Source organism: Miscanthus floridulus, chromosome 19 (assembly GCF_019320115.1).
Source record: "Miscanthus floridulus cultivar M001 chromosome 19, ASM1932011v1, whole genome shotgun sequence".
Taxonomy (NCBI): Eukaryota; Viridiplantae; Streptophyta; class Magnoliopsida; order Poales; family Poaceae; genus Miscanthus; species Miscanthus floridulus.
Genome location: NC_089598.1, coordinates 108246235 through 108270497, shown reverse-complemented (window position 1 = coordinate 108270497; position 24263 = coordinate 108246235). Strand labels below are relative to the sequence as shown.

Sequence of the window (24263 nt, the reverse complement as noted above, 5' to 3'; positions counted from 1 at the left end):
CAAGACACGCCATCCCCATGGCTCATGCTACCCTTCAACCCGATCGCGCGGACCGGCGGCATCTACGACGGGAGCGCCAAGCTCTCGGTGGCGCGGTTCCTGAGCCTGGCTGAGGTCTGGGCGTACGCGATCCGTCAACCGGCGCCGGCCGCCCGCGACCGCCTCTGCGTCGCCTCGTCGCCCGACGGGTGGCTCATCACCGCCGACGCCTGCTCGGAGAGTCGGAGCTGAGCCTCCTGAACCCGGTCACGGGTGCGCAGATCGTCCTTCTGCCCGCCGCCATGCTCCCGTTCGTCGACGCCCGCCGCGGCGCGGACGGCCGCATCGAGATCTATATTTGCTTTGCTTCCGCGTTTTACTCCAATACAAATGAGCTTTACTTTGTGTACTTATGCTTATTTCATACCTTGTAAGTATATTGTGTTGGCTTGGATCATATAAGCATGCCTAACCCTCCTTTGTTTCTATTGTCAATTGCTTATATGAACAAGCATGTTGAAAACCTCACTCATCTTTTATACATACTTGAGGTTGTGTTGTCATCAATCACAAAAAAGGGGAGATTAAAAGCATCTAGGCCCCTAGTTGGGTTTTGGTGATTAATGACAACATAAGATTATTGTGACTAACGTGTGTTTTACAGAGGCAACTTGAGTTAGGTCATGGTAATGGTGATTGATTGGGTAATTATGATTTTCATGCCCCTGTCGATGGAAATCGCTTCGGTTTTCAAAGGATGGACGACAAGGTTAAGGATGGACAAGTTCTAAGTGTCATTTGGCGTTGGAGAGACACTTAGAGTAGTTTAGGACTCTGTTTCTTTTTCTTTGACTGTACTATTAAGGGGGGTATGAACTAGTAGCTTGACCTAGATGAGTCTAATAGTTTAGGTGTGGTGCACACTTGTCAAACTTAGCACTAGGTAGCTCAAGGATAGCCCATAGATCAGTTGAAGTCGATGTCATTCACAAAGTTGGTAAAATTTAAGATGAATGGAGACTTGGGTGATGACCGGACGCACAGGTGCCGCATCCGATCAGTGTTAGCTAGCGCAGCTAGTGTGTTCATCGATCGGACGCTGGACTAGACTCACAGATGTCGCGTCCGGTCAGTATTAGCTCGCGTTGCTAGGGTTTGCTTTTTGACCAGATGCTGAGGATGTTGTGACCTGACGCACTAGAGGTAGCGTCCGGTCAACAACAGTAAGCATCTAGAGAAGGAAATTTTTGACCAGACGCGTCTGATTGGTGGCGACTAGACGCTAGTCAGAGTCCGGTCTCTGATAACTGGGCTGGCGTCATGTAGCCGTTGGCCACAGATCGGACGCGTCCGGTCACTTTGACCTGAGCGTCCGGTCACCCCGAAATATGCTGAGTTGGACCCCGATGAGTATGTTTTGAAGTGGGGAGTATAAATACCTCTCCTACTCATCCAACTTAGTACTCTTGCCCATATGTTCAGCTGAGAAACACCTTTGGAGTGCAAGGGAGAGCAAGAGCCTAGTGGGGTGATTGAGATTTGATGATCCAAGATTAAGACATCATTAGTGCATAGGGAGTAGCAAGTGTGCATCCACCCTTCCATTAGGCTTATTTTGGTCAAGTGAGAGCTTGTGCTTGTTACTTTTGGTGATCGCCATCACCTAGATGGCTTGGTGGTGATTGGGAACTTGGTGATCATCCGGCAGAGCTTATGGATGGCCCAAGTCATTGTGTGAGCGGTTGTGGATGATTCACCACGATGGAGTGTCAAAGAATCAGCCTGTAGAGAGCACTTGATCCTTACATGGATCAAGGGGGAGCTACACCCTTGCGCGGGTGCTCCAATGAGGACTATTGGGGAGTGGTGACTCTCTGATACCTTGGAAAAACATCGACGCGTTCCTTTTCCTCTCTTTACTTTGAGCATTTACATTTGAGCAATTCAATTCATGTCTCTATATTCCTAGAATTACCATGCTAGAGTAGGATTGGAACCTAAGGTGCAAAACTCTTGTGCGATAGAACAATAGAAACACTTCTAGGCACAAGGGGGTGAAATGGGCTAAGTGTAGGGCTTAATTATTACAAAAAATTTAGAATTAGCCCAATTCATCCCCCCTCTTGGGTATCTTGATCCTTTCATCCCCCGGGTGACCTAGGTGACGACGACAACGATTACGACTACGGCGGCGATGATGACAACGACAATGCTGGCCTAGGCAGCAGTCCTCGATGTAGTCCGCCTCCTGGCATGAGCAATCCACAGGGAGGTATAGGGGCAGCACCGGGTGATGCTACACCACCTGCAGGTGGTCCGAAGGAGGGCAAAGGGCAATGTCCTCCCGCACAAAGGAAGGCTATAGAAGAAGAGGAGGCCATATGCTGGAACCACACCAAGACAAGTTGGGCGGCCTATCAAATAGCCAACAAGCACCCATACTCAACTACATTCAAAAAGTATGCTACTTGAAAGGTATGCCATGATGCTAGCTGCTTTTTTCACTCTAACATCTCAAGCCTCGGTATTGCGGGCCAAAAACACCGGTGTCAATTTGGCCCCTTTCGGATGATTGCCCCAACGACTACAAACATGGGAAGTTCATGTTGACCATAGGCTAGCTCGTCAATGATGAGCTGTGGGAGGTAACGAGGTTCCATCTCTGGTACATGGAAGCGCCGAAAGTGGGCCTAGAAACATTCGTCATCAAGGTTCTGGCGGAGTACTTCCACATGCCCGAGGATGGTCAACTTGTCATAGATTTCCACATCATGCATAGACTATTGCGGCGAAAGGACCTCAACGTCGCCCAAGTCACCTTGTTTGCCCTGTAAGTTAATTATGACTTTCACACCATTGCATCGTTGTAGGTACTTAAGGAACAAACTAATAACCCCCTAATGACTTTTCCTTGCAGGATGCAGGCCTATGTAAGTAAGGAATTGGGCAAGAACATTGTCTATCTCTCTCCAATGCTTATTACAGAGAGAACCATCGCGGGTTATGATATACCAGACACTCATGAAGACATGGTGAACTTGAACCCGGAGGAGAGAAAGAAATTCCGAGAAGATCTGCTAATCGAATATAAGTATCGGGCGGAAATATACATCTATAGAGCCATGAATAAGGTCTGGGGAAATGAGTGTGTCATGGCTGCCCACTGTAAGGTCGAGATGGCGACTACAGGGGGATGAATAGTTGTTTCTAAATTCTAATCGCGCCGGCTAATCGAAACAAATACGGAATTAAAACAATCGGTCTAGCCAAGACTACACCCCTCTATCTAAGTTCTCTAGCACATTACAAAGATCCTAATTAAGTAACTAAGGTGCTGGGCTAGCTAGAGCTCACCTAATCAATTCTAGAAGCAAGGTCACATAAACCTATGCCACTAGTACTCTAAGCAATAGGGAGCTCCTACACATGCTAGTAAGCAAAAGCACAAAGCCAACTAAGCTCACTAGCAATGCTCAATAACAAGGCAACCAATGCCAAATTAGAAAGCGCAAATACTTAGCTACACAAACTAAGCAATGTGACTAACAAGGTTACACAAACCAAATTAGCCACGCAAGGGAGCTACTTCTATGCTACACAAGCTAGAAGGTAACTAGCAAGCTACACAAGCTAACTAATTATAAGAGCAACTACACAAGCACAGTGTATGTGAAAGTAATTACAAGCTTATGTAAGGGGATTGCAAACCAACGGGAAAAACAAAGTTGACACGATGATTTTTCTCCCGAGGTTCATGTGCTTGCCAACACGTTAGTCCCCGTTGTGTCGACCGCTCACTTGGTGGTTTGGTGGCTAATTGGCATCACCCGCCAAGCCCGCACGTCGAGCACCGCAAGAACCTACCCCGAAAGTGAGGGTAGCTCAATGACACGCTCTACTAGAGCTGCTCTTCGTGGCTCCCGTGGGGCGAGCACAATGCCCCTCACAAAGCTCTTCTCTGGAGCATCGCACAAGCTTCTTGCGGGCTTCGACGAAGACCACCACCAAGCCATCTAGGAGGTGGCAACCTCTAAGAGTAACAAGAACCACTGGCTTGCAACTCGATCACCTAGTGGCACTCGATGCAACCTCATGATGCAATCACACTAGAATCGCTCACTCACTCAATCGGATGAACACTATCAAGCTAGAGTGAGTTAGAGGGCTCCCAAGCACTACCACATAAGGCACCATGGCTCTAGTGTGCTCAGCTCTCGGCCAAAGGCCAACCACCACTTCTATTTATAGCCCCATGGGCTAAAATAGCCGTTACCCCTTCACTGGGCATTTTTTGGGATGACCGAATGCGTATGTCGTGTGCACCGAACGCGTCTGGTCGCCTGCATCCGGTCACTGCCTGACCACCATGTGTCCCATTCAAACTAGCCGTTGCTGCCAATGGCTCTCTCTGACATGTCGCATTGGACACGCTGTTAGGAAACGACTGGACGTGGAGACGCAACGTTCGGTCGAGTCTAGAGAGCTCCTAGAGCTGCTCTGGGGCGACCGGAAGCGTCTAGTCACACTAGACCGAACGCTCCTAGCGTCCTATCAATTATAGCGCTGAAACCCGAGATAGCAGGATCACACCGGACGCGTCCGGTGTGGCGACCAGACACGTCCGGTCGCTCTCTGCAATTCAGTATCGAGCCACATCACTTTGACCGAACGCTCAACAGTAACTCCTCAGCGTCCGGTCGCTCCACTGAGCCAGAGTTCGGTCACTTTTAGTTAGTCGCTCACTTCAGGTCCAAATATTGGACACGTCCGGTCACCATACCAGACGCACCCCGGTCAATTCCGTCTAACAACCCAAAGTCTAGATAGAATACCGGACGCGTCCGGTCACTCTATGACCAACGCAACTAACTCCTTTTCTTCACCAACTTCTTCTCCTTTGCAAATGTGCCAATACCACCATGTGTATGTGTGTTAGCATTTTCATAATCATTTTTCAAAGGATTAGCCACTCAACTTGCCACGCCACTCGATCCTAGCGATGATGCAAAGTTAGATCACTCTAGTCGCACTAGATAACCGATATGCAAACAAGTTTGCCCCTCTTGATAGTACGGCCATCTATCCTAAACTCGGTCATCAACTTCTGTACACACCTATGACCAGTGAAATGAAATGCCCTAGGTTATACCTTTGCCTTACGCATTCCATTCCATCTCCTCCTTTGTTGATGCAACACATGCACCAACACGATCAACAATGATATGATCCACTTCATATCATCACGTGATCATATTGGTTCATCGATCTTGACTTCACTTGCTTTTCACCATTGCCTTCGTCCATCGGCGCCAAGTCTTGCTCAAGCTTCACCGCCACACGGTCCATCGCTCCAAAGCCTCCGACTTGCCCTTCACACTTGCAACCGGTCCATCAAGCCAAGTCTTATCTTGATCTTCTCCACCTTGATCACATGACTCAATGTCATGTCTCATGTGCAATGAGCTCCTTCATCATCACATGTATGAGCTTTGTAACATCTCCGAGCCATTTCAACCTTCATGGCATATGTTGCTCATACACATGTACCTATGGACTAATCACCTGTGTATCTCACATAAACACAATTAGTCCACCTAGGGTTGTCACTCAATTACCAAAACCACACAATGACCTTTCAATCTCCCTCTTTTTGGTAATTAATGACAACTCTACAAAGATATGGAAATTAAGCTCTTTTGGATTCATGTTGCTTGCCAAGGAATTTTATCATGTGAAAATGATTTTGGACAAGTACCACAAACCCGAAATGATAGTATTAGCTCCCCCTACATATGTGCTAGAGTGTTTGATTTAAGGTTCGCACATATGCATAGATTGGAATTGTGGGAGAGTAATTACTACCAAATGATGCTAAGGTGTATAGAGTAAACCTTTGAAGTGTGATACCAATCGGAGTTGCACCTTTAAGTTCATCCTTAGCATCATGGTTAGCTAGATAACTCTTGAAAATAAAAAGCACTAGATACCTCATGAGATCAACATTAAAAGCAAGGTACTAGCATTACTTGAAAAGCATACCAAGTGTCTAGCTATCATCCTATGCATGCTAGTTTTCATTTCATCAATCAAATTCTACAACTAGCATACATCACACAAGCATGCATATTGAATTGAAGAACTTATGCAATGCAAGCAAGCACATGAATATGCACATATCAAATGCAATCAATCAAAGTTCATGAGCTTGCTCCCCCTACTTGTGTGCTTCTCTTGTCCAAAATTTTGATCCATCTCTTTTCTTCAATGTTGCTCCCTCTTTGTCCATGCCCATGTCCAACCTCTACTTTGTCTCAATCTCTCCCAAAGCTTTCATATCTTATTTCTCCCCCTTGTACCATCTCAATCTCAAAGCTTTCATATCTTTGTACAATCTATCCCCCTTTGTCATCAATTTTTAGAAAAGGTGTGCTTCTCATTGATGCAAAGGTATACATTTGGGGTAGATGGTTGAGGCTTAAATCTTGCATTTTTTATGGACATCACTTGATTGTTGGAATGACACCACTTGTAGATACCACTTGTAACTTGTACCACTTATATCTTGTGTAGGGCTTCTTGAGATACCACGCATAGGATCTTTGATCTTGATATCAATTTGTGTGACACCTCCCCCTATGTGATAGCATGGGTCATCCATTTGATACACTTGAGCTCTTGTAGGTGAGGGATGCATTCTTCATTTGATGATCACTTAAAGTTGAGGATCACTTATGGAACCATTGTCTTGCATGATTGATACCATGTGTAGATGTGATACCACTTGAAAGAATCTTCTAGTATGGAACCACTTGTTGGATTTATCAATAAAGACCATTTCTTAAACCTTTGTTATCTTCATGAATACCACTTATAGGATATCACTTGTGAGTTGATCTAGACATCACTTGTAAATTATTGATGAAATACTTGAGTCTAGATACCACTTGAAACAAACAAACTAGATATCCATTTGCATTATTGTCTTGTGCTTGTACTCTTATCACTATCATGAGCTTCTATGGTTGACTTAAATTAAATTGATTTGCCTAAGCTACCAAGTCCGGTTTGAACCAATGACAAGCTTCTTCACACCTCTTGCAAAAGTTATATTGCTAATGTTGTACTTGTCATTTGTTAGCAATCCAAATTAAATCAAGTACTTGGGTTTACTCAGCTCATGAACAAATTCATATACTAACCACTAGATCAATTAATCATTCAAGCAATAGTAGTAGGATATGAATGTAAACATTTCATTTGTTATGCATGATCCTATAAAGCATGTACTATATGCACTAGCCACATACTAGTAAGGGATAAAATGATCATGCACATTACAATGATACCTTTGCTATGTTGGAGTAGAGGATAGTCACATAGATTCTAATTCATTACTCCAATAGCAATGTGAAGTCCAATTATAAGCTTGATGAAGACCAATAGATACCATTTTGAATTCCATTCTTCACCCATATGAAATGAATACCACTTATGATCAAGTGCACTTTCTTGTTGTGGTTGGCTTGCTTCATCTTTTGATCAATGCTTGCATGAGAGCATCAATGTGAGAATACCACTTGAAATATCATGACTAGCTCTCTTTTTGGGTGTTGCTTGTTTTTCTTGATCAATCCTTTTGATTGCTTCAACTAAACATCTCAAATGTTCCTCGGATCACCACTTCTATGTTAGCCTTCCAAGTACCACACTTGGTTTACCTACATATAGGCGGCAAGCCTCTACACTAGGGAGAAGTGACCTCTCTTCAAGAATCATTCTTGACACTCACTTGAAATAACTTGATTGATTGAACTAAGTGATGGACTTAACTTGATGAGTAATATTGATTCCTTCTTTAAGTCATTTTCTTTCTTCTTGTTTAAGTCCTTTTCTTTCTACCAAATGATTTTCAATAGTCACTAGAACTTTAAACTTCATCTTCATCTTGAGTTTGATCTTGATCTTCTAATTTGAGTACCAAATGTGTGCAAAGTTCACTCCACAATCAAATTGCCTTGTACTATTTACTTGTCATACTTTTAGATCATTTCAAAACCAAACTTAGGTGCCTCAATTACTTATAAACATATTTCCAACTTGATGATCTTTCAATCAAAGTGACTCCAAATAAATCCAATAATTGTCACTTTTCTGGCAGATTCTGTACTTTTCAAAGAAAAATGCATATCTCCTAAACTACAAATCCAAATACCACGAAATTTGGTGAAGATGTGCTTTACTAAGTTTTCTAGCAGCTTTAAAAATTTGAACTTCATTTGACTTCTAGATTGCTACCAGATTTCAATTCTTCCACCACTGCTATATGCTAAAAACGGTTGCACTATAGCTGACAAGATCCACTCCAAAACCGAAGCATCTCTTATCCAATTCTTATGAAACTTGTACAGAATCTTATACCATAAGTCTAGAGCATGTATACCAATTTTTATACCAATCCAATAAGTTTTGATCACTCAAACATGGCTAAGATCACAGCTAGCTCAGATTTTGCAATATAGGATAGATTTCAATCACTTGAGCTATACTTCATCAAATGTGAATCAAACTTGAAATCAACTTGTTTGAATACTTTCACAAGACATAAATCCATTCAATCCACTTACTATATGTCATCTTATGAACTTATCCAACACAAATCAATCCAAACTTGATTACTAATCAATTTATCTATTCAAACATCTTATAGCAAGCAACATTGCATATTTATCCAATTCAATCAACTCATATGCACCCAAATGAAATGATCAACAAGAGATATACCCTGGTTAGCTCATGATCATCCAACTAGTAAGTTTCAACTCAAATAATTTTTGCAAGCCATCAAATATATCCAATGAATCACAACAACTTGAATTATAACACTTGTATGATATAGCACATTTGGACTTCACTCAATTATCATGGCATTGGGTTTGGATGTGCACTAGGCTTCATAACTTGACTCAACATATGATGATCAACATGAAATCAATTTTATCAAGCCTCCAATATCGATGGTATCTACATTTAATCATCCACTCTTTGATGGTACCCAAACAAGTTTGGGTCCTCTCAAGTTAGGAGCAACATACTTAGGCATAGCCTTAGTATGAGTAGCGAGATGTTTTGTAATAGCAACCATAGAGGTACCATTACCATCCTTACTAAGCATAGAATCATCATCAATTGAAATAGTCTTAGGAGTGTTACGTAGGGGACATGAGGGTGCCATGTGTCCCCTTTCCCGGCATGAGTAGCACTTTCTCTTTGATTGGGCATTCTCTTCCTTGCTCATGTTGTGCTTCTCATTGCCTTGCTTCCTCTTGTTTGCTTAAGCCTTCTTTTTAAGCTTGTTTGGACAACCCAAAGCTAGGTGGCCCAATGTGTCACAACTATAGCATCTCATGTGAGCAATCTTCTCCATTTTCTCTTCTTTGTTCTTGCTCATTTGTTTTGCATCTTGATTCATCCTTGGACGCATTGCTCTTTCTCTTGCTTTTCCACCCCTTCTAGTTTTCTTCTTCTTTATCATCAAATCACTACCATCATGGTTGATCTTGATTTGCTCTTGGGGTGTATTTTCTTGCTCAACTTGTGGCTTCTTGGTTGGGCAATGCTTGGCAAGATGTCCCATATCATGGCATCGGTAGCACATGAAATGAGATATCTTTTCTTCTTGCATCTTCATGTTCTTGCCCTTGCTCTTTTTGAAGCCAATGCCACTCTTGTCACCATAGCTTCTTTGATTCTTCATCATATGCTCAAAGGTGACTTTGGTGTTGTAGCACCTCTCTAATTTGTTACTCAAATTCTTCACTTCACTTTTGAGCTCATTGTTCTCCTTCAAAAGGTTAGTCTCACAAGACATAGAAGTAGAACAAGCATCCATTTGTGAAGAACATGACATTTCTAATAAATCATCATAAGAGGTGGATACATGCTTCTTGCCTACATCACAAGGGTTAGCAACATTTTGCAATTTATTATTTGATCCATGTGATGAGCTCTCATTATTTTTAAGTTTATTTGTAAACACTTTAATGAGATAAGCATGTTGTTCTAATAATTCATCGTGAGATGCAAGTAGTGTCTCATGATTCAATTTTAGCTCATCATGTGAAGATTTAAAAGCGTCAAGTAATTTCTTATGTTCTTCATAAGAGTTCTTTAGAAATGAGTTTTCATTTTCTAATTTCATTGTTTTAGCTTTCTCATTTTCTAAAGATACGGTCATGCTAGCAAGTCTACTAACAAGCTCATCATATGAATCGACATGATCAACCACATTATTATTCGATACCTTAGTGTCACCTTGTGACATGAAACAATATGGTGTAGTTGGAGAGCTTGTAGTAGCATCATCATCATGACTTGAGCATGAACCAACATCGTCAAGATCACCACCAAGTGTGCTTGAGGTAGAATCTTCATGTGGAATACTTGTGGCATCATCATCAACCTTGTCAAGTGAACTTATAGTGGATCGATCATCATCATCATCACTTGACCATGAGGTGGAGCAATCTTCCACAATCACCAAATTGTGGTTATGCTCAACACACTCATGTGCCTCCACCTTGTCATCATTCTCCTTCTTGAATTTGCCATCATCACTTGTGGAGGAGTCACCATAGAAGGCTTGGAGTGCCATCCACATATCATGAGCACTTTCCAAGTCACACACATGTCTAAAAACATCATCATGTAAAGCACACATTAGATAATAAAGAGCACGATGACCAAGTTGTAAGCAATCCTCTTATGCTTGGGTTAGGTTGTCCTTATCCAAAGCATCATGAGAAAAACCAACAACAATGATCCACCATGCCTTGGGACCCAATTCATGGAAATGATCAAGCATATGACGTTTCCACCGTGCATAGTGTGTGCCATCAAAAATATGTGAGTCACAAACAACTTCTAGCCCAAAGTTCACCATCCTCTCGGGTTGGTGAAGACCACAAATGAGAGGCTTGCTCTGATACCACTTGTAAGGTTGAGATGACGACTAGAGGGGGTGAATAGTCATTTCTAAATTTTAATCACGCCGGCTAACTAAAATAAATGCGGAATTAAAACAATCGGTCTAGCCAAGACTACACCCCTCTATCTATGTTCTCTAACACCTTACAAAGATCCTAATTAAGTAACTAAGGTGTCGGGCTAGCTAGAGCTCACCTAATCAATTCTAGAAGCAAGGTCACACAAACCTATGCCACTAGTACTCTAAGCAACAGGAAGCTCCTACACATGCTAGTAAGCAAAAGCACAAAGCCAACTAAGCTCACTAGCAATGCTCAATAACAAGGCAACCAATGCCAAATTAGAGAGCGCAAATACTTAGCTACACAAACTAAGCAATGTGACTAACAAGGTTACACAAACCAAATTAGACACGCAAGGAAGCTACTTCTATGCTACACAAGCTAGAAGGTAACTAGCAAGCTACACAAGCTAACTAATTACAAGAGCAACTAGACAAGCACAATGTATGTGAAAGTAATTACAAGCTTGTGTAAGGGGATTGTAAACCAACGGGAAGAACAAAGTTAACATGGTGATTTTTCTCCCGAGGTTCACGTGCTTGCCAACACGCTAGTCCTCGTTGTGTCGACCGCTCACTTGGTGGTTCGGCGGCTAATTGGCATCACCCGCTAAGCCCACACGTCGGGCATAGCAAGAACCTACCCCAAAAGTGAGGGTAGCTCAATGACACGCTCTACTAGAGTTGCTCTTCGTGGCTCCCACGGGGCGAGCACAATGCCCCTCACAAAGCTCTTCTCTGGAGCACTGCGCAAGCTTCTTGTGGGCTTCGATGGAGACCACCACCAAGCCATCTAGGAGATGGAAACCTCCAAGAGTAACAAGCACCACCGGCTTGCAACTCAATCACCTAGTGGCACTCGATACAACCTCACGATGCAATCGCACTAGAATCGCTCACTCACTCAATCGGATGAACACTATCAAGCTAGAGTGAGTTAGAGGGCTCCCAAGAACTACCACATAAGCCATCAAGGCTCTAGTGTGCTCAGCTCTCATCCAAAGGCCGACCACCACTTCTATTTATAGCCCCACAGGCTAAAATAGTCATTACCCCTTCACTAGGCGTTTTTCGGGACGATCGAACGCGCAGATCGTGTGCACCAGACATGTCCGGTTGCCTACGTTCGATCGCTGCCTGACTGCCACATGTCCCATTCAAACTAGCCATTGCCGCTAACGGCTCTCTCTGACATGTCGCATCGGACGCACTGTTAGGAAACAACCGAACGCGGAGACACAGCGTCCGGTTGAGTCCAGAGAGCTCCTAGAGCCGCTCTAGGGCGACCGGACGAGTCTGGTCACACTGGACCGGACGCTCCCAGCATCTGATCAATTATAGTGCTAAAACCCGAGACAGCTGGATCACACCGGACGCGTCTGGTGTGTAATAGAACAGCCCAATTTATACAAGATCAAGTACGGCTGTCCCCACTAACACGTTGACACACATACTTTCACTTATATAAACCCGGTAGTCCGCCGAGTGTCACGAAGGACCTCGGTAAATCAACATCACAACCAAGATCGCGTGATTAAGCAAATACACATCACATACGCAGAGTTGCAACGGAAATAATATTACAAATGAGTTCACAAATAATAGTACAAGTTTGGGTTTCAAAACCAATTAGTGAAAACAACATAGCTTTCAATTGGTTACCTTAATATAAGTTCTAAATACATTGCTAGCATAAGTGACATCCTCAGACAAAAGCATATAGATGAGAAGTAAATATAGAATCACCGAGCCCACCGGCGGTTAGCCACCATCTTCAACAGGCCAAAAACTTCACCTGCAACATGGTGGGATAAACCCTGAGTACTTGAATGTACTCAGCCAGACTTACCCGTCTTAAACCAAAATAAAGCGACACCAAGGATTATGCAAGGCTTTCTTTAGTGGGCTAGCTGACTCGTTTGCGAAAAGCATAAGCTATCATGAAGAAACCATTTTAAGTACTTTGCATCATCTTTATTATGACCTATCCATCTAGGTAAGCACCTATACTATAGCAATCACTTGATTAACCAATAACATCCTGTTACCAACTTAGATTTAGCATATCCCATACCATCTAGATAACCATCAGTGTTCCATCATAATTACTACGATGCTGTAGCTCGAGTCAAGTGCTCACTATCCAGGAGCGATGGCGATTCGAATCGATTCCTAACCAGCTGGTGATTTATTCCTTACACAAACCTCACTCACCCGCTAAAGTGAGGTATCGGTCACCGAGTCAACTATCCAGGAAAAATCTCGAGTTTGCCAGGAACCACATGTACCCGGGGGCCGACCGACTGCCTTTCGGTCTTATCATCGCGCCCCCGTGTCCTACCACACCTGCTCTGATACAGTGCGCTGCGGGCAATTCACTCGGCCTGAATAATCTCCCAGCTTCACGGTCGAAAGGTACGTTATTCGGCCAGCTAAATGTAAGGCATGCGTTCAACATGACCCGAGGCCCAACAACGGTCGGTCCTTAATCGACACAGACGGAAAGCACTATAGTCCAAAACCCTGTAAGTCTCCGTCCGGTCTCAACTTCAAATTAACACTTAGTTATACCATGACTACATAGTTATCCAAGCAGATCTAGGTAACCACCTATAGCTCATAGGTGACAGGAAATCACCTGACTTCTACCGGTCTAAGCCAGCTAAGCATTGACTCAACTGCGGATACCAGGGTAACAAGGATATAGTATAACAAAGGTAAACAAGGTATAATGCAGCAACGGTTGCAAACAACTCCTGAACGTAATGCATCAATTAAAGTAAAGCATTAATTAATAATCGCAAACCAGGGAGAAAATGCTCCGGGGCTTGCCTGGGATCCGACACAAGTCAGTTCAGTTAGCTTGCACCGTCTTGGTGACATCTCCGGTCCTAGCACTTGCTTAGTCCTTCCATCTTCGGGATAGATCCACCAAACCAAATCTTCGAGTTCGGCTCCACATCACATTCTTCACGTGGTTCATCTAGCGTACCTAAATGAGATGCAAGATGCATGTGTATGAATGTGATGAATGGTAACACAAGATGCATCACATAAGCATTCAAGACAAACACAAGATTATGCAAGACATAGACACCAATAGCTATTTAACTAACATCACACCACTAACTATAGAGAGCAAGCACATCAAGCATGGCACAAGTTTCCCAAGATCTCAGGTGCTCTAACTCAGTCATCATTCAAGGCATAAGTCACACTTAACAATATACAAGCAAACACTATAATTGGAATCTGCCAATTTCTGGATATGCAAACAGCAGCTACAAGATTTAGCTATAACTGGAGTTACACAAATCCAAATGACTTGCAAGAAGACATTTTGGAAAGCTTATGAAATTATCTACATTTCATCTATAACCATCACAGCATGATTCCCAAGTTAAGTAGGTCGAAATTATACCTTTATAGAAACTGATTCATACAAAACAGAGAGCAACAAATCCTGTATTCTAACTTTAAACAGTTGTAACTCAAACACTACTTAGCCAAATGATACCAAATTTTAACAGCAGCTAGATACATAAATTATCTACAACTTTTGTATAAACAAGTTTCACAACAAAGCACATTATCATGAAGAACTTTGCTAAGTTCCTAAATCTGTCCATAAACCACATTTGCAAGAAAATAAATATTAACTTATGTTGCAAACACATAATTGGGCAAAACCAACTTTACCAAAATGTCACACATGACTAAAGAACACCAGAAAACCTAGTGTCCATGACCAAATAAATTCTTTTAATGCATTTCTTAATTTATTTTAGATAACAAGGTGACTTAATGAACATATACCAAAAGTGCACAATAACTTCTACAAAAATTACAGTGGCTCACATATACTCTCAATAGTCTAATGTACAAATTTTACTCCATTTGAATATGTATAGCAACCTCTATGAAAAGGACAAGTTGATAAAGCAAGAAATCATGTGAGAGCAAGATAAACCAATAACTCACTCATGCAGCAACCAATGACCATGAAATTTTTACCACACATCAAACATCACATGAGTAGCATGCCACAAAAATTTCACTTCATTTGGAGTCCTACAACTGCAGTTATGAAAAAGACAAATACAACTAGAATTGAAAACCTAGATGCATAAATCCATTTTCACAGCTAAAACTTTAAACTAAAACCTGAAATATTATAGATCTACGGCATAGAAAATTTCACAAGGATTCCAAAAAGTCCTCATTTGCTATTTTACGAATTTCCTATGATTTATTATTATTTTCCAAACTTTCAGCCAATTTAAAACAAATAGGTCCCTAGGAGTACTATTCATATGAGTCTATAACATTGCAGATAGGACCCTCCCTTTCTCCTAATTGTTGCGCGAAGTCCTTCGTCTTCTTCAACACACAGGGAGCTGGGGAGGACGGCGGTGAGGGCCGGCCGGCGGCCAGACAGCGACGAGGAGTGGTGGCGCAGCACACGGGGGCCCGTGCGCACCTTCTGGTTGTCTCGGATGGCCAGGAGGCGGCCCGAGGTGGCCTGGCCACGTGCACGGCGGTCGCAGCGGGTGGCTGCACGGCGCCTGTGGACGCGCGGCTGCTTGTCGTGGCCAGCAAGCGGCGGCAACGAGCGGCTGGCCCACAGCGGCGGCTGGGGGGCGCGGCGAGGAGGAAGGAACATGGAGAAGTCACAGGGCTCTGGCGGTGGTGTGCCGGCGGCCATGGCTGGCACGAGGCAGCAGCAGCAGTGCGAGCAGGGGAGAAGAGAGGGCCAGCAAGAGAGAACCGAGAGTGAGAGAGCGAGCAGGAGGAGGAGGGCGAGTGCTCGGCCTTTCAAGCAAATGGAGGCGAGGTGGCGAACGGGCGCAGCACAGCGGAGCCACGCGGCGCGAGCAGTCTGCGGCGGTCGGCAACAAAAATCAGATTCAAATTTATGAAGGAGCAGCAATACTACCTCAAAAATACGTCTGAAACCCTAAGTTCGTCCATCCGTAGCTCCTAAACCACGACGATTTAGCAAAAACTCTATTAGTAAAAGTTGTAGATATACATACCATCTCCAACTTTTCTTAAGTGATCTAGGTCTAATTCTCAAAGGATATAAAGTAATATCGTCACAAAGTCAGGCACATCAAAACTGTAAACTCACTTTGACTTAGAAAAATTCCTAAGTTCCAAAAATAGTATAATGTTGATTCTTGTGAGCTCTAAATGACCAAGTTAAGCACTGAATTAGCTCATGACCCAAAAATAAAAGTTGTTGATATAATCAAGTACTACAACTTTGCTTAAGGGTGCACTGCCATGCAAACACCGTAAGCCACATTTCAAATCAGGTCAAAGTAGCATCACGGTAAAGCTTAAATTAGAGTTCATGACCGGTTGAGGCGTTTTCTTGACCTTTTCTCAACATGAACCCTTCATGACTTTTGTTGTAGATTTCAATTTGAGTCGTTTGGGCAAGGTAGCAAGGTTCGGTTGACGATCTATAATTCCATTCACTTAATAAAGTAATCCAAGAAAGATTATAACTTATCATTTCATGTAACTTTTTGATTCCGAACTTCACGAAGCTTTTCCAATCATCCATGTGGGTGGAAATTGATGTGAGGCACATGAAAGAAGTAGATCCAACATTACTCAAGCATACTTTTTGGAAAGGGCAACATGTAAGCAAGGGTGCATGGTCCAAGTTTAAGTGGTGGCTCATTTTTGTAGATTTGATCTTTCACCACTTTAACATGTCATGGTTGAGCTCAACTGGTAACAAACACCTGGGATGTTACACGGTGTGGCGACCGGACGCGTTCGATCGCTCTCTGTAATTCAGTACCAAGCCACATCACTTTGACCGAACGCTCAATAGTAACTCCTCAGCGTCCGGTCACTCCATTGAGCCAGAGTCTGGTCACTTTCACTTAGTCGCTCACCTCAAGTCTAAATATCAGACGTGTCCGGTCAATTTTGTCTGACAACCCGAAGTCTAGAGAGAATACCGGACACGTTCGGTAGCCATACCGAACACGTCCGGTCACTCTGTGACCAGCGTGACTAACTCCTTTTCTTCACCAACTTCTTCTCCTTTGCAAATGTGCCAACACCCCCAAGTGTACACCACCATGTGTATGTGTGTTAGCATTTTCACAATTATTTTTCAAAGGATTAGCCACTCAACTTGCCACGCCACTCGATCCTAGCGATGATGCAAAGTTAGATCACTCGAGTGGCACTAGATGACCGATATATAAACAAATTTGCCTATCTTGATAGTACGGCCATCTATCCTAAACCCCATCATCAACTTCTGTACACACCTATGACCGGTGAAATGAAATACCCTAGGTTATACCTTTGCCTTACGCATTCCATTCCATCTCCTCTTTTGTCGATGCAACACATGCGCCAACATGATCAATAATGATATGATCCACTTCATATCATCGCGTGATCATATTGGTTCATCAATCTTGACTTCACTTGCTTTTCACCATTGCCTTCGTCCATCGGCGCCAAGTCTTGCTCAAGCTTCACCGCCACGCGGTCCATCGCTCCAAAGCCTCCGACTTGCCCTTCATGCTTGTAATCGGTCCATCAAGCCAAGTCTTGTCTTGATCTTCTCCACCTTGATCACAAGACTCAATGTCATGTCTCATGAACAATGAGCTCCTTCATCATCACATGTATGAGCTTTGCAACATCTCCGAGCCATTTCAACCTTCATGGCATATGTTGCTCATACACATGTACCTATGGACTAATCACCTGTGTATCACACATAAACACAATTAGTCCACCTAGGGTTGTCACTCAATTACCAAAACCATACAAGGACCTTTCACCCACTAGGTTGGGTAAGTCAAAAAGATACTTGGAACATATATATAGCTACTAGGATCATGACTTCTCATATTTGAAGATTTCAAATCTATATTGTTTGAATGGTGTAGCGGGGGCATCATTGGCCACTGGATTGCATTTATAATCTATCCTTAGGATGGAAAGGCCATTGTATTGGGCTCTTTGCAGGAATCAAACAAAGCAGGGTATAAGTACTTTGAAAGCGTATTGAGATAGTAAGTGACGGAACTTATTCATTTACAGTTAACATGCGTTTTGAAATTGTCGTTGACACTAGTGGTTTTCGTACAACGCTTATAAGAAGTACACGCAAGATCCCGACTGGTATGATCGAAGATCTAAGAAGAAGATAAAGAATGGCACCAAACTGAAACTCAGGCATGACTTCCCGGTAAGTATCAAAAGTCATTTGTGCTATTATATTGAGCATGCTCTCTATATATGCTCTAATGATTGTGTATATTATATATATCTTATGCAGTGCGCCAAACAACCTGATAACACAGTATTATGTGGATTCTACATTTGTGAGTACCTGAGAACGTGCAGCAAATACAGCCACAGCTGGCGGCAGCTTAAGAAAGCACAAGGATGGTGGCGAAAGGAAAAGTTCGACCATAACAACTTCACTCGAACAGTAGCGGACATATGCAAGTTTCTCACAGACTCCTGCGTGCATGTTGGGCGACCGTACTTCAATGAAAAAAGCGAGTATGCGCGGGAAGAGAAGTTCGAGAGGATCAAAAATTGGAGCAACCAGCTACGTGTCCCAGATTACGCGTTGTCGGATCTCTTTGGGTTAGGGAAATTAAAGTAGCGGACATGTGTTAATTAGTTTCATCAAGACATGCATGTAATAACTTTAATGATGTTGGTTTCATGATGGTATGATAAGGACAAGACTGCACCAATGAATGTGTTATATATACATGTTTGAGCTCCGTATGCGTATTTTTTTGCTTTTACATGTGTTTCATTTGCGAAAACAGAATTCTAAATCAAATTCAAATGAAATGGCCTATGCTACTTTTTTTAAAAAATGGGAAAATATTAACGGTGGCGAGCATGTAACAATGGACCGCCTCGGTTAATACTTTAAATGAGGTGGGCACCTTAAAGAGACCGCCCTAGTTAAGCCAACTGTCGGGTTCATAAACCCAGGGTCCCTCATGGACCGGCTTCCCAACAAAGGCTAGGCCTAGCAGACGACGTTGCGAACAAAGCGCAACTCATGGGCTGACCCAAACACCTAAAAATGATAGACCAGAAGGGCAATCCAATCTCCGACCGAAAGGCCCCGCAAAGGAGGAACAACGCTCGCTTCCGACCCTGGCCCGCCTCTCCGACCAGAAGGCCTGGCCAAAGAGGAACAGCGCTCGCTTCTAACTCCGGCCCGCCTCTCCGACCGGAAGGCCTGACCAAACACCACTTCCAAACTACGAACTACGTCTCCAACCGGGGACGCACCGAACTCCTACTTATAGCTCTGCTCCGACCAGTGTTGTCGAAGCCAACTAGGACCAACTGACCGGGGACGTCCGCTCGGTGAGGACCAGGAAACGTACGGAGCAAGTAAGGTAGGGCACTCAAGTCAACCCCAAGACCAAGGACCATACCATGTACACCTACAGGACAGTACCAATAGGACATATCAGAAGAGTGCCCTGCAACCTTCCAGGCATGTCAGAACAGTGTTGTGGGCGCCGACATTTGGCCTACAGTGTTGTGGGCGCCTGCAACAACTACCATACCAGACGAGCACGGTAAAACCCCTTGCATGCCTCTGGGCATCAATAGTATGGCAGGCACCAACGTCTACCATACCAGAAGAAGACGACGCAACCTCCCACATGCATCTGACATTAATAGTGTTATGGGTGCCTACAATCATCTTGTACCTGATGCCGTGGGCAACAAGACTCAGCATACATACACTCTCTCCCTCTCACTTGTAAGGCCATCCCCTTCATCTATAAAAGGGGATGCGCTCTCTCCCAATAGATAGATCCCTCAGTTCACTTACATCGATTTATCCTTTGTAGCTTTAGACACTCTAAAGCTACACAGAGCGCACGCTCGAACACTTAGCCCATAGCGGAGCTCCTATCACTCTTGGCCCCTCAGATCAGAGTCCAACCGGACCTCTTGTACCCCCCATCTTTCTCCCTTCCGTTTGTAACCCCACAACAAACTTCGAGCACTTGGGCTCAGGAATAGAGTCATCGACCGACCCAAACTGGACGTACCGCAAATTGCCTAAACTAGTATAAACCATGTGTCATTGAGTGCTAGGCCACCTTCGATCACAATATACAACAAAACTACAAATATTTATGTGTTGGTCACTTTCTGCACCGACAGTTGGCGCCGTCCATGGGGAAGACGTTGTACGTTCACACTTTTTGGTCATCGGATGGCCCACTTTTCCGCCACCTTCGCCATGGCGGGCTCAAGCGATACGACTTGTTTTGGCTCACTAGAGTTTCTCACACTCCCACCCATTGGGATGTGGGTTCCACCCATCTTCAAGCCATCCTAGGCCTTCCTCTTTGGAAGCCTAGACTTCGTCGCCGACCGGCTCGGCGTACTACACCTCTACGAGGAGACACTTGTTTCGGCGCCCGTCGGAGGGGCGCCCTCCATCGGCTCTAGGACATATGATGACTTCAACAATGAGGCATCTGTGCTTCAATCTAAGCAAACACTCTACTCAAACCCCGCTGTGAGTAATGTACATGTTGTTATTTACTCGTTATTTATTATCTTCCACAGATTATCCGGAGGGACTGTATTGTCCGCAGCGTAAACACCGTACGACCGGTTCCCCTGCGGCCTTGCATCCCCCGCGGATGCGTACGCTCAGGGGCTCCAAAGGACGCTGGTGCCGCCCCCTCTCACATCCAAATTCGTGGGAATGGTGAGCTATGCTCCTACCACTTTCCACGAACTCCTAGATGACGAGGTTGAGAGCGATGGCTCCAGCATCGGCGATGTGGCACCTAGCCACCGTCCATCCCGGGAGTGTGCTATGGCGAATGCTTCGGGACAGCCACCGATGGTAGCAGAGTCTTTGCAGACTCACACCCCTCTAGACCCGTATGCAGGGGCCCTCGTGCTCGCATAAAAGCATGCCGAGGAGCTACAACAATAGCGGCAGAAACAGTCGCCGCCTGCGTCGGCGCGCGAGGTGCAGCACGTTGCGCCCCATGCACATGACCCGGTGAGCAGCGTCCGGGGTCACGCTCGCTAGGTCTAGCGCGACATCATGAACGAGGGAAATGACCCTCATAGTTCACTCGAGCTAGCCAGAACATCGCCGATGCGGCAATGCTTCTGTGCGGCGTTCCCGAGCCCATCGACCCCTAGGATCGGGCGGTCTACCGGAACCTCCGGGTGCTGGTGGAGGCCGCCATCGCTCAACAGGTGGAAAGCACCGCATCATGACTCCGACTCACAGCCTCTCTCCCCACCAGGGGAGTGGGGACACACCAGACGGATCGCTCCATCTGTTCACCACTACAGTCGCCAAGCGCGGCATAGGAGGCTACGGCTACACCGCAGTCCGACCTAGTGCCTGCTCCACACCGACCACTGGTACGTGAACGGCTCGGTCTTCACCAAGATGCTCGTAGCGTCATCAACAAACGGCATTAGGCCCGACATGATGATGACGTCCACCGGGCGGCAATGAGGGTAGGCGACATGGGCCCCGACCGAACCATCGAGGGAAGCGGTGAAACGCGCCCCAGGCATGGTCGCCGGCTGGACGAACGGAGTCCCAGCTCGGATGGCCTGGGACCATGGGCCTTTGGCCGACGTATCCAGAGAGCGCCGTTCCCACAGCGCTTCCGACCACCCACCAACATCGCCAAGTACACCGGGGAGACGAACCCATGTATTTGGTTCAAAGATTTCTGGCTCGCCTGCTGAGCCAAAGTGGTGGATGATGACCATTTCATCATTCAATATCTCCCCATCTGCGTGGGGGAACATGTTCAGGCGTGGCTCGAATTCCTCCCGCACGATAGCATCCGCGACTGGGTGGACCTCAAGAGGGTCTTCATCGAAAATTTCCAGGGGACGTATGTCCGCCCTGGTAACTCCAAGGACCTCAAGAGCTACCAACAGGAGCCCAGCGAGTCCCTATGGGATTACATCCGCAAGTTCTCCCAACGATGCAACTCCCTCCCTGATGTCATCGACACAGACATCATCAGCGCATTCCTCTATGGGATGACCTACGAGTCCCTGATCCACAAGCTTGGCTGCTTGAAGCCTCGTACCACCCACAGCCTGCTCGACGTCGCCACTAACCACGCCTCTAGCAAGGAGGCGGTCGGAGCGGTCTTCAACGGAGGCCAGGACAAAGGCAAGGCCAAGCACGGGGACCAAGACAAGGGCCCCTCCACATAGAGGGGCAAGAAGAACAAAAATAATCAGTGTCGACCGGACAACACCATGTTGGTCGCCGTAGCTGACCGCGTAGGCAAGCAGCCCTAGCAGGGGCTACCTGACCACTTCAACAAGCTCATGGATAGCCCATGCACCAACCATGCCTACCCTATCAAACACCTTTATAAGGACTGCGAGCTCCTCAAACATTTCCTACGACAGGCCGGTGGGCCGAAAGAAGGAGACGACAAAGAGGCAGCAACCAAGAAAGGAGGTGCAGCAGGCAAGGATGGGGACAGCTTCCCTGACCCCGAGGACTGCATCATGATCTTTGGGGATCCAACGCCATCTGCTCCAAGCGCCAGAACAAGGTACGCTATAGAGAGGCATGCACCGCCAAGACGGCCATCCCCTCCTTCCTTAGCTGGTTGGAATCTCTGATCACCTTCGATTAGAGGGACCATCCCTCCCACATCGCTAGACTAGGATGCTACCCGCTCATCGTCGACCCCATCATCTGCAAGAAGCACCTCACTAAGGTGCTGATGGACGGAGGCAATGGCCTCAACATCCTCTATGTCGACACCCTCGATGCCATGCGCATCCCCTGGTTGGAACTCCGCCCAGAGGGCTCTCCCTTCCACGGCATGATGCCAGGAGCGCAGGCGTACCCGCTTGGGCAGATTGACCTGCCCATCATGTTTGGCAACCGAGCCAACTTCTGCTCGAAGGTCCTCACCTTTGAAGTGGTGGACTTCCTAGGGTCCTACCATGCCATCTTGGGCTAGCCATGCTACGCCAAATTCATGGTGATCCCCAATAACACCTACCTCAAGCTGAAGATGCTAGGACCGAATGGCATCATCATCGTGGGCAGCGCCTTCTCGCACGCCTTCACGTGCGACCGCAAGCATTTCGAGCTCGCCACCACGGGCATCAACTCATCCAAGCTCCCGTAGCTCGGGGAGTCATCAACCCCAGCAATCCCGGACTACAACAAACCAACCTCCTCGATGGCCTTTTGCCCACTCGAGGAAACCAAGGCGGTGGGGATCGACCCCACTGACTCAACCAAGACAGTGCGGATTGAGACCCAGCTCACGACCAAATAGGAATGCGAGCTCGTCGACTTCCTGCACGCCAATCATGATGTCTTCGCATGGAAGCCATCTAACATGTCAGGCATACCACGGGACGTTGCCGAGCACGCACTACGCCTCATCCCGGGCTTGAAGCCTGCTAAGCAACGCCTGTGTTGCTTCGACGATGAGAGGCACAGGGCCATAGGCGAAGAGATCGCCAAACTCCTAGCAGCCGGATTCATGAGAGAGGTATTCCACTCTAACTGGCTTGCCAATCCTATTCTTGTTAAAAAGAAGACCGGGAAATGGAGAATGTGCGTTGATTATACTAGCCCCAACAAAGCGTGTCCAAAGGATCACTTTCCTTTGCCGCACATAGACCAGATAGTCGACTCCACCTCGGGTTGCGAGATCCTCTCCTTTCTGGATGCCCACTTAGGCTATCACCAGATCATGATGAAAGAGCCCGATCAGCTCGTAACCTTGTTCATCACCCTATATGGTTCGTACTGCTACGTAACCATGCCTTTTGGCCTAAAGAACACTAGCGCCACCTACCAAAGGTGCATACAGTAATGCTTCACCGACCAAATCGACCCGCTCGATCAGCCTGGTCAAGCCGAGCGGTCGAGACCAACAATCAACGTCTATGTTGATGACATAGTGGTCAAAATGGCTCAAGCTTGTGACCTGATCGCAAACTTGGCCACAACGTTCACGAACCTCCGAAGGTTCAACATCAGATTGAATCTCGAGAAATGTGTTTCGGGGTTCCGAAGGGGAAGCTACTTGGATAAATTGTGTCCGAGCACGTCATCGAGGCCAACCCCGAAAAGATCCAGCCATCTCCAACATGGACCCTATACGCAACATCAAGAGCATACAAAGGCTCACCGGCTGTCTGGCTGCCCTCAGCCGATTCATCT

The 24263-nt window shown here is 45.6% G+C and overlaps 1 protein-coding gene across 1 annotated transcript; it reads left to right on the top strand.

Moving 5' to 3' along the window:
* Positions 1-22800: 22800 nt before the first annotated feature.
* LOC136526586 (uncharacterized) lies at positions 22801-23214 on the top strand. The gene is made up of 2 exons (XM_066519207.1): positions 22801-22986; positions 23092-23214. The coding sequence occupies exons 1-2, from the start codon at positions 22801-22803 to the stop codon at positions 23212-23214; spliced, it is 309 nt and encodes a 102-aa protein (XP_066375304.1).
* The last annotated feature ends 1049 nt before the right edge of the window (positions 23215-24263 follow it).

Bases quoted from the DNA above. Each gene is read 5' to 3' on its own strand.
- LOC136526586 (XM_066519207.1), top strand. From the start codon at position 22,801: ATGGACGGAGGCAATGGCCTCAACATCCTCTATGTCGACACCCTCGAT. The intron at 22,987-23,091 runs GTCCTCACCTTT...ACCTACCTCAAG, and splicing joins GAGCCAACTTCTGCTCGAAG to CTGAAGATGCTAGGACCGAA.